The sequence below is a fragment of the Papaver somniferum genome, unplaced genomic scaffold, assembly GCF_003573695.1.
Source record: "Papaver somniferum cultivar HN1 unplaced genomic scaffold, ASM357369v1 unplaced-scaffold_125, whole genome shotgun sequence".
Taxonomy (NCBI): domain Eukaryota; kingdom Viridiplantae; phylum Streptophyta; class Magnoliopsida; order Ranunculales; family Papaveraceae; genus Papaver; species Papaver somniferum.
Window position 1 is genome coordinate 3,575,288 of NW_020621603.1, and position 10,340 is coordinate 3,585,627.

Below are 10,340 nucleotides of genomic sequence, written 5' to 3' on the forward strand. Positions count from 1 at the left end.
TGGTAATTCAACATTATGACACGCATGTAGGATAGCTACACTTTAAAGAAAATGTCATCTCTACACTCCATGGCTTGTTGTCGTTAATTTGGGCTCCCCCGTGCTGGTGGCCGTGTTTTTTTTTCTTTTTGGTTGAAAGAAAGATCATGTTTGGAGTATCAAAATGGTTAATGTCATGTCTAAACTAAAGCTACCGCCGTGAAAAATGATATCAAAACAAAAAGCTTTAAAGTTAACCAAAAAGCTTTAGTTTAGACATGACATTAACCATTTTTAGCATCTCTATAAAATGGTATCAAAACAAGACATGACATTAACCAAAAAGCTACAACGGAATGTATCAGAAAAAAAAATGTTTGGACATGACATTAACCATTGTTAGCATCTCTATAATTGTTAGAATTTTGTTTACAAATTTACAAATCCGACTCTGAGCCATTATTGCCGAACTAAATTATGAGTACAAGATTTTGTGTCAATTTTTCCGGTCGGCCGTCCCACCGTGGCAGCAGTCATCTAGTAATAAGTTGTATTCTCATTTCTTCTTAGGCGTGTGTAAAAGTCTCGGGATGATATCTTTTTCATCCATAAATTGTGTTTACATCCGGTTAATGTGACAATGAAATCATACACATCGTACATTCGTACCAGGTTACATTCTCAGAGACGTGGTTTTCTCTTCTTCGCTTGCTGGTAGCATAATTCTATACATGTGTTTCTCAGACCAAGCCTTGTGATGTTTTGTTTTTAGATGATAATGAAAAAACTAATAACGAAATAAGCATGAAACTCAACGTATTCTAAACGTCAATAATCTAGGATTCTATTATCCTGCATATTTTAGTTAAAATTATATTAAATGACTTTATGGATAAAATCTATTTTCGTGTGATAATATCTCAACAAGGCTCATTTCACATTGATCAATAAGGGATAGGTTGGAAAACAAAATTGATATCTCAAGTGGGAAGGACAGTTTTAATACAAGCTACCTTTCAATCTTACCCCACTTATCAAATGCAAATATTAGCTCTTCCAAAAGAAACTTTGGATAAACTAGACAGAGTTCAGAGAGATTTTTGGTGGAAAAAAAATGATTCCAAGAAAAAAGGAGGATATATAAGGGCGTGGAATAATATGTGTAGACCTAAATTGCAGGGAGGTTTAGGCATCAAAAACCCACATAAATTCAATATAGCTCTGCTAAAGAGTAATAATTGAAAAGGAACAACTATGGGTAAAACTTCTAGAAGCCAAATATTTTGATAAAGGAAACCCAATGGAACCAACTAGAAACTGTGAGCTATCTTGGATTTGTACAAGCATTCAAAAGGGTCTGAACATCATAAAAGGAAACTACACTTGGCAGGTGAAAAATGGTAATCAGGTGAAGATTTGGGAAGACCATTGGATACCTAATGAAGACATTTTGAAGCAACCAACGGATACAGAAGAACCCTTACCACAGAAAATAAATGAGTTATTAAATACAAACAGAGAGTGGAATTATGATCTAGTTACTAGCTTATTCACTCCTGAAATAAAGAAAAAGATTCTGACAATTCAGCCTAGAGTGGAAGATTCGGATAAAATTAGATGGAAACACTATAATTCGGGAGTCTTCTCAGCAAAAAATATTTACAACTTTTTGATTAATCAAAACCAGGAAATTGAGAAAAATAATAAATTTCCTGGAAATCTTTATGGAAAAGTCAGATTATCCCAAGAATTAGACTATTCATATGGAAGCTAGTTTAAAAGGCCTTACCTACAAAAAATAGACTGGCAGCACACAACTCGGAAATATCGTCAAACTGCCCCATGTGCCATTCTCAAGAGGCGGAAACGGAAATACATCTGTTAAAAAATTGTCATTTCGCGAGAGCCATATGGTTTGGGTGCTCCCTAGATGCAGCAAACACACAAATTTTCACAGATTCAATAAAGGAGTGGGTAAAAACTTGGATTGAAGATCCAAATTTCGCAATTTTCAAGGAAAAAATTGCTACAATTTCGTGGTTTATTTGGAAATACAGGTGTGAGGTAGTTTTTCAACAAACAAACCCAAATCACATAAGACTGATTGAACAAATCAACAGTTTCATGAAAGAGGCAAACACAAAGGACAATATTTTGACTAAAAAAGGAACTAAATATATTAATCCCTCTTGGTCGGACTTCAATTCGGATTGGATAATATTTGTTGATGCTGCTTTTAAAAAGGAAGACTCTTCAATGGGATACGCTTTCATCCTTTACTCGACAGACCAAGAAGCGTTCATGCATATTTCAGTGGGGTCGGAGTTGGCATTCACAGCTGTTCATGCAGAAGCTAAAGCGCTCCTAAGAGCCTTGAATTGGTTAGAAGACAATCTTCTCTCAAGTGTCACAATAGCCACAGATTACAAAATTTTAGTCGATTATTTCAACAATGCTGGTGAGATCACCTCTTGGGTAACTGAGAACACTGTTAAAGACATTATGCAAAGTCTAAAAAGACTTCCCCAAGCAACAATTAGACACATAATTAGAGATCACAATGCAGCGGCAGACTCAATAGCTAAAGAAGCAAGGAAATCAAGATTCCAACACAGGAATAGACACATCCACCAGAAGATCAAAAAGGAGAATATCATCTCCAATATTATTGAAAAAAATGAGATTGTAAAGTTATTGTACTGTATTTCTTAGGCTTAATATAATTTCGTCTTTCATCAAAAAAATAAAATAAGGGATATGTTGATTTTTTATCGAAGTCAATGTCCCTGTAGTACAATGATAAAATAATTGGGTGATGATACAAGTGATCTGTGTTCGAAACTGAGAATAAAATTTCGTTGTCAATGTAATTTCGTTTGCACATTTAGTAAATAGAAATAGAGGGAGAGTGAGAATAAAATTTCTTATAATGTAGGGGAAATCAAAACCGGTAGAAATGATAAAACTCCTCACAATACACGAAAATCCAAAACTTCTAGAAATACTACAGATGAGTTTAGAATGAATATGATTCACGGAATAAAATTCTCCTTCCCACTATCCAACCACGACTTAACGGAAAATCCATGTAAATTAAACTTACTTATAGTTTAGTGACAGTGTCTTGCCACCAATTCCAGTAAGAAGGAAATCAGGCGTTCAATTCCATCCATCTAAAAGGTTGTACTTGTATTGGGTCTGAAGTGGTGTCAGTTCGACTGGTTGGGTTCAGATAGGACCTACTAGATTTGGATTTCACATTAGAAAAAAAAAAAAGAAAAACAAAGGGTATTTTGAGCACTTCATCTTAGTCTAAAGGAAAATGTATAAATAAGTTGGGTAACCACTTTCTTGGTCAAAATGTATAAAATATAACAACTATAGCTGCTAAGTGCACACGCTATCTTAGGATTGGTTTCCCACCTAGAGTTTCCGAGTGTTTTTATATTATCTTGGTCTGTTGTGAATTTTTAGTTATTATACTTTCAGAAGAACTGAAGAAGAAGATATCATCAACAAGGAACAGATTTTGAGTTCAGAGTATCACCGTATTCCATGGGTAACTGTTTTGGTAGTTCAGGCAAAGTGGATAATGTTCAATCCTCAACAACAAATACTTCTACCAACAATTCAGGTGACCTTCTTGAAACACAGTGTTCTCTGATGAAGGTTGATTTTCATTTTTATGAATTCTTTTTGTCTTAGAATTTACTAAATTCTTGATTTATATTTATAGGTGGCTCAAAAATCTCTAGTGCAACGAGTACATCCCCGCCTTCTACTACTCTTCCTACGCCAAGATCTGAAGGTGAGATTCTGTCATGCCCAAATTTGAAGGCATTCACTTTCAGTGAACTGAAGAGTGCAACTAGAAACTTCCGTCCCGATAGTCTTATCGGAGAAGGAGGATTCGGTTGTGTTTACAAAGGATGGATTGATCATCAAACTCTAACACCTTCAAGGCCTGGTTCTGGCATGGTTGTTGCTGTCAAGAAGCTTAAACCTGAAGGTTTTCAAGGTCACAAGGAGTGGTTGGTAGGTTATCTGATCTCTTTTCCTTGATTCCTTTCGCTTCTTGGATTTTTATGCTTTGCTAATAATATTATAGTGTCCTTAATAATAGACGGAAGTTAACTATCTCGGCATGCTTCATCATCAACATGTTGTTAAACTCATTGGATATTGCATGGATGGCGAGAATCGGCTTTTGGTCTATGAGTTCATGCCCAAGGGCAGTCTGGAAAACCATTTATACAGAAGTAAGTGACGGAATCTCAAAACGAAAAACTCCTATTCGTTTTAATTTTCTGCAAGAATCACTGAAATAACTGTAATTGGTGTTTCCTGTTGCAGGAGGTGTTCAACCACTTTCTTGGGGAATTAGGATGAAAGTTGCCACTGGAGCTGCTCGGGGGCTTTGTTTCTTGCATGATGCAGAATCACAAGTTATATACCGTGACTTCAAAGCTTCTAATATCCTTTTAGACGTGGTATGTTCCCAAAGGAAATGAAAATTGAAAACTAAGACATTGTAAAATATCTCCAGTGTTTTTCCGCATAAACTAAAATTGGCTTGAATTTTTATGGTGTATATGATTTTATTGCAGGAATTCAATGCAAAGCTTTCCGACTTCGGCTTGGCTAAGGCCGGCCCTACTGGTGACAGGACTCACGTTTCAACCGAAGTCATGGGTACTCAAGGCTATGCTGCACCAGAATATGTTGCCACAGGTTTGTGTATGAATTTGCTTTACTTTCCTTTTCTTTCTTCATTTTAACAGTTTCACCTGGTTAACCAAGCAAATTATTTACCACTGGATAATAGAAACCAATCTGAGTTTGAAGAAATTGATCACCAAAAATGTATTACTTGAGCAGGTCGATTATCAGCAAGGAGTGATGTTTACAGCTTTGGGGTTGTATTGCTAGAACTCCTGTCAGGACTGCGTGCTGTAGATAAGAGTAAGTCTGGTGTGGAACAGAATCTAGTTGACTGGGCAAGGCCATATTTGAGCGACAAGCGTAAGCTATTCCGAATTATGGACACAAAGATGGAAGGGCAGTATCCGCAGAAAGGAGCATTTATGGCTGCAACCCTTGCCTTACAGTGTCTCAGCACTGACCCTAAAGTTCGACCACAAATGGCTGAGGTCTTACAAAAACTAGAAGAAATCCAAGCACCAAGGAACTTGGTTAGAAACTCCCCATCAGAGCACTCCAGTCCCTTAAACAGATCCCCATTGAGACATAGTCATCAACATTCTACGCCTTCGAATCTTACTCCTCGTGGCTCCCCTCTGCCGTCTCGGTCCCCCTTGCCCTCTCGGTCACCATTGCCTACCTGCAAGCAGTCACCTCAAGTTCGCCAAGGAAGTGGATAAATATACTCGTCAAACCCAGCTTCTCCATTGTATATTACATTCCTTCCTTAGAATCAGCTGTCTCTGGGTTCTTACCCAATTTTTTGAATTCGAGGCACTTCGGCCGGTTCTTTCTTACTAGTGTAGTTATTCCCATATACTCTACGAAGTGTTGTTGTGCTTAGACAATTATAATATGTTTGTATTCATGGATTGTTTCATTTTCCTGAAACAAATCCAATCTATAGTCTTAAAGCAGTATGGATGAATGTACAAGGTTTTTGTATCTCTGATAAAAAGAAACTGAAGGTAAACATAATGTTCTTCTTTCACTTTTATTTGCACCGTACTTTATCGAAGATTAGAAGTCTTTCTCGAACATTTGTCAGCTTCTTTTGTGTGTTCCAAACTTCGTTTGATCACGGCACTGACGGCAGGGTAAGTATAATATCACTGAAGACATTTCCCCAACATTTTCCTTATTCAGACCAGCATGAACTCGAGAATTGCAATACTGACAGTTGCATATCAGAAACATAGAGTAGTATTGAAATACTTAAAAACTGTTATTTATTTTATGTTATATGGTTTCATACAAGTTTATTATAGGAGACCCATGATCCCATGTAAATAGCTGCTGCCTGCTGCCATATCCTGACGACAGTTGCACCATGTAAGTCTTCAGAAGATAAATGGCTCCACAGCAACCTTTCAGGTTCTGATATCATCAAGATCTTTTTCTCGCAAAATCGAACTGATATACATGTAGCCCAACTAATCCCAACTGTCTAAACTGTGAAATACTCGTATATTGATCGCCGACCTTTCTCAGACAAATGCAAAAATAATAGAAACCTCTTTTATCCTCAGGAACTTGATTGCCCCAAATATGTGACACAATTATACCTCGTTAAAGCCTGCATCAATGGAATGGCTCTTGTATTCAAAACTCCAATTAGAAATCTGCGTCCAGAAACATTCTCTGAGCTGCATAAAGCCGCTAAGATATCTGCTACTTCGGCGCCTGCACTTGTCTGAAAGATCCAAATCTTTTAAACAAGATAGTGGCAGAAACTGGACTACCTGCTCTTATTTGAGATTTTCAAGATGGAAGCAAAAGATTTCCAACTGGTTACATTTGTTTTCAGCATGGAGCCATTAAGTGCCCTCTGTCCATGGTAGAGCAACATGACACTGGATGCATGGTGGATTTTCTATGTCGAGCAGGACTGGTTATTGAGTCATGTGAAGTATGCCAATGAACCGTGATTATATAGCAGCTTGGATCATGTAAAAGTCCAGAAATATAAAACTGGCTAATCAAATCAAGAATCACCCGCTTGAGTAGGAGCCTGAAGACATCAGGGTTGCTTGTAACACATATACATACCACTATAGGTGAATGGGATAACGTCCGAAGGATAAGAACAGAAACAAGGACAAGGGGGGCATGTAAAAAGGATTCTGGTTCGAGATTTATACTAGTCATTTAACGACTCAATGTGCTATTAGCACTTAACCATAAGTTAATGACTAACCATGTATTGCCCTCTGCTTACATTTAACATGCAGTTGGTTTTTTCTTCACAGTACATGTTTGAATTAAAGCTGCTAGTAATGTTGGCTGTAAACTAGAACTAATGAATAACTCTTACTTGCTATTTGTTGCATACTCACTTCTCGAGAATAAATTCTTGAATTTCAATTCCTGTATGCCGGGCAACACCCTGAATTCTCACCATAATGTCGTCTCCAACTTTGAGTGAAGTCACAGGAATTGCAGTTTTGGTTGGCTTAGTACCTGTCTAACATTAGGGATATTTATAAAAAAATCTGCCAAATTCCATCAACACAAAGAAGAAAGAGCCAGGATTGCAGGAAACTTTTGTAGAGAGTCAGAATGGACCTTGACAGGGACAAACTAATCCAACCGTTTCTGCATTCTGTAAAAGGATGCTATAGAATGTTTGGTTTTCAGGTTCTTGTTGCAACTGCCAGGAATTAACAAAAGTGATCCATGATTAGCATCAGCAACAGCTCAGAACTAGAAGATGTAACGAAAAAGGTTCCAGATTTCGTTTTGAAAGATTATGCCAAAAGTTCTGTAAAGGCACTCATGCAACTATGTAAAATAATTTATAAACAAAATCCTTACTGAGAGCTTTACTTACGGAATATCGAGTAAGATTTTAACGTGAACAAACCTTTGCCTCCACAAGAATGAGTGGTCTCTTTTCTATTTTTACGCGCCCTACAACTGCTGTCCTTTGCTGCCCACGTTGATCAACTACAATAACCTCTTTTCCTGTTTGCAACTCTGACAGATACGAAGTTTTCCCTCCTGGAACAGCAACATAGGAATGTACTGGTCCCTGCAAGCAACAGATACAACGAAGTAGCCAATCTCATTCAGCACATTTGGAAGAAAAATAAAACAATTGAGGCTGGATAAGTGTCAGATGAAGCTTTTTTAGCTCTACTTCAAACAGAGTCAAACTTTTGAGTAAAGTGATCTATTCCACTAGGGTCAAACTTCTATCAGCTATAATATCAACTACAGGCGCTCAAAAACTAACACTCACTGCATTGACTCGAAAAGGTCTGCTAGCAATATAATTTGATTCCATGCATTCTGAGTGAACAAGGAAAAGGCCTCTTGCAAAAGATCCAACCTATATAACAGTTAAAGGTTAGACTCGCATAGAAAAAATATATTTATTCTCAAAATACATAAACATAGCCAGCGGAGGATAGAAACAACGCAGGAACGAACCAGAAGTCCTTCGCCAGGCCTCATTAAGCTACAAAGATCCACGCATGCACGGTCACCCATTCCAGCTATTTCAACTCGTGTTACAGTAGCTTTGGACAGACATAACAAGTTCCTTGCTTCATTTCTTCTGTCAAGATAGTTCTGAGTATATTAACCATGATGAGAGAAGAAAGGACGGATGAGTTTATGTAGTAATCTTCCAGACAAGCCCTATTACCGATGATGAAAAGAAAAATGAGCTTTAAGCATTCTAGACCTTCGATGCTAGAAATTACCTTCAATTCAAGAACAGCTTCGATGTCTTCAACTTTCAAAACAACTCCACCAAGACCGAGCTCCAATGCCTAACATAATGTAAACATTCACAGGTGTTTAAAGGGTGCACCTCTTATAAATATTACAGACTTAGCTAGTTTTCTACACATTCAGGCCAAAATTTCTTAATTCAATAGATTCAAGATGACTGCAACATACCTCAAGGAAAAGCTGTGCTTCTGAGGGAGTTTTTGAGATGGCGAAGACTGTTTTCTGGCTTCCTTGGAAGGTTGCGATTATATTCTCTGCAGGTATCACCTAAAAAATTCATAACCATGAAGTCTGTGCTGAGCAACAAGATTAATTGTGAATAAAGAAAAGAAAAGAAAAGAAAAGAAAAGAAAAGAAAAGAAAAGACAAGGTTGTTCTTGATCCGAATGCAGACCTGCCAATTTGGCAAACTTATAACAACATTTTTCGCCTCATAATCATCTGGTTGAAGTTGTTGCAACTGTTCGGGAGTAGATAATTCAGAAAATGAGGCAACTTTTTTGTTCTGGCTATCTAAAATCGCTCCATCCCCAATAAATAGAGGATTTATCAAAGCAATCGCTACAAGACCCGAAAACATTTTGAAATTAGAAAACTTTTTAAGCAGAACATTGTAACTCTTTCGTTGGGTGCAATCACAATACAGGAATAAAAGTTGCAAGTCCCGAAATAACACAAAAATCTAGCGCCGAGGAAATGATAATGCATAAAAAGATAAGTCATCGAGTAGTAGCTTACATGACCACTCATCTGCAAGGTCTTTATTGTCAGATGTAAAAATGAGTGTGTTCCATCCTCTTTCAACGGCAGTAGTCATTACTTGCTTGTTCTCAGTCCATATCCATACTTGCTTTGGTTGCTCATAACTCTCCATATTCACAGCTGAACACATTGTTGAGCGTGACTTAGTTCGAGATCGAGCTCCCTTAGAATTCAGTACGGCAGAGATGTAAATCCACCCGCCGTTGGTCCCTAAACAAAAAACATATTACGCCCATGAATCTGATTGCATTCAAATGCAAGGCAAACCCTCATATGAGTTTCAATCAATCATCTCTTTTGTTGAATTTCCTATCAAAATTGGTGAAATGCAAATGAACTCTACACTGGGTTATCAAAATCGGTAAACAAAACCTAGGGTTCGTAGTTAATTTCTAAATGTAGAGTCTTGATCGAAAATGTTAGCATATACTCACTGAAAATTTAAAAATTGAAACAAAGATCGTAAAAAGAAAAAGATGAAAACCTGTTTGTGTTTGTATCTGGGATGTAACCCTAGAAACCAACTGTTTTTGGTAATTCCCAACTGAAACTGAAATAACAGAAGATGTCAATAAAGCCATCTTTCTATCTTTTTTTCTTCACTCATTTTGGGGTTTTATAAAGTTCTGTTTTATTATCTAGGTTCTGTTGGCAATGGACGTTGGATTATCAAGACCACAAGGAGTCAATGACTCAATGATGTGTAGTGGTATGAACCCTGAACGGAGGTAAAAATTGACACTACATTTGTTCCCCGGGAATGACTTCGAAAGAAAAAGATTAGAGTGTCGACAAATTTAGAATTTCAGGCATAGACCCAGCAATACGACTGTTTTACCAAAAAGGGATTGGATGAACTTCCGCGACAGTGTAAGTGATTAATAACCTGGTTTGATCGGGGTATACCCAAACTAATTGGGGTATACCCAAATAAGATAAAATCTGGTCATTATGAAGTAAAACCAAACCACCCCTTAACCTTATATTTTATAAATGACTAAAATGCTCCCACAATGATTAACACTAATTTAATTAAAGTGAAAAATACTAGAACCACCCTACTATATGGGTTCAATATTTACAAGCCCCACAAAATGGATCCTCCACTATCAACTCCATATTTTCATATTTTGATATTTCGAGGCCCAATACTTTCATTT

At 37.2% G+C, this 10,340-nt stretch overlaps 2 protein-coding genes across 2 annotated transcripts; one reads left to right on the top strand and one right to left on the bottom strand.

Annotated features, from left to right (window-relative positions):
• The first annotated feature begins 3,358 nt into the window (after positions 1 to 3,358).
• Positions 3,359 to 5,671, top strand: LOC113331238 (probable serine/threonine-protein kinase PBL3). Its single transcript, XM_026577978.1, has 6 exons — positions 3,359 to 3,613; positions 3,716 to 4,014; positions 4,103 to 4,238; positions 4,333 to 4,469; positions 4,587 to 4,710; positions 4,858 to 5,671. Exons 1-6 carry the CDS (start codon positions 3,535 to 3,537, stop codon positions 5,358 to 5,360), a joined length of 1,278 nt encoding a protein of 425 aa, XP_026433763.1. The 5' UTR covers positions 3,359 to 3,534; the 3' UTR covers positions 5,361 to 5,671.
• Positions 5,672 to 5,867: 196 nt separating this feature from the next.
• On the bottom strand, positions 5,868 to 9,911 carry LOC113331240 (3-dehydroquinate synthase homolog). Its single transcript, XM_026577979.1, has 10 exons — positions 9,665 to 9,911; positions 9,157 to 9,390; positions 8,813 to 8,979; positions 8,587 to 8,685; positions 8,388 to 8,456; positions 8,113 to 8,253; positions 7,922 to 8,011; positions 7,544 to 7,711; positions 7,246 to 7,330; positions 5,868 to 7,140 (listed from the first exon to the last, which is right to left on the bottom strand). The coding sequence occupies exons 1-10, from the start codon at positions 9,759 to 9,761 to the stop codon at positions 7,013 to 7,015; spliced, it is 1,278 nt and encodes a 425-aa protein (XP_026433764.1). The 5' UTR covers positions 9,762 to 9,911; the 3' UTR covers positions 5,868 to 7,012.
• Positions 9,912 to 10,340: the final 429 nt, after the last annotated feature.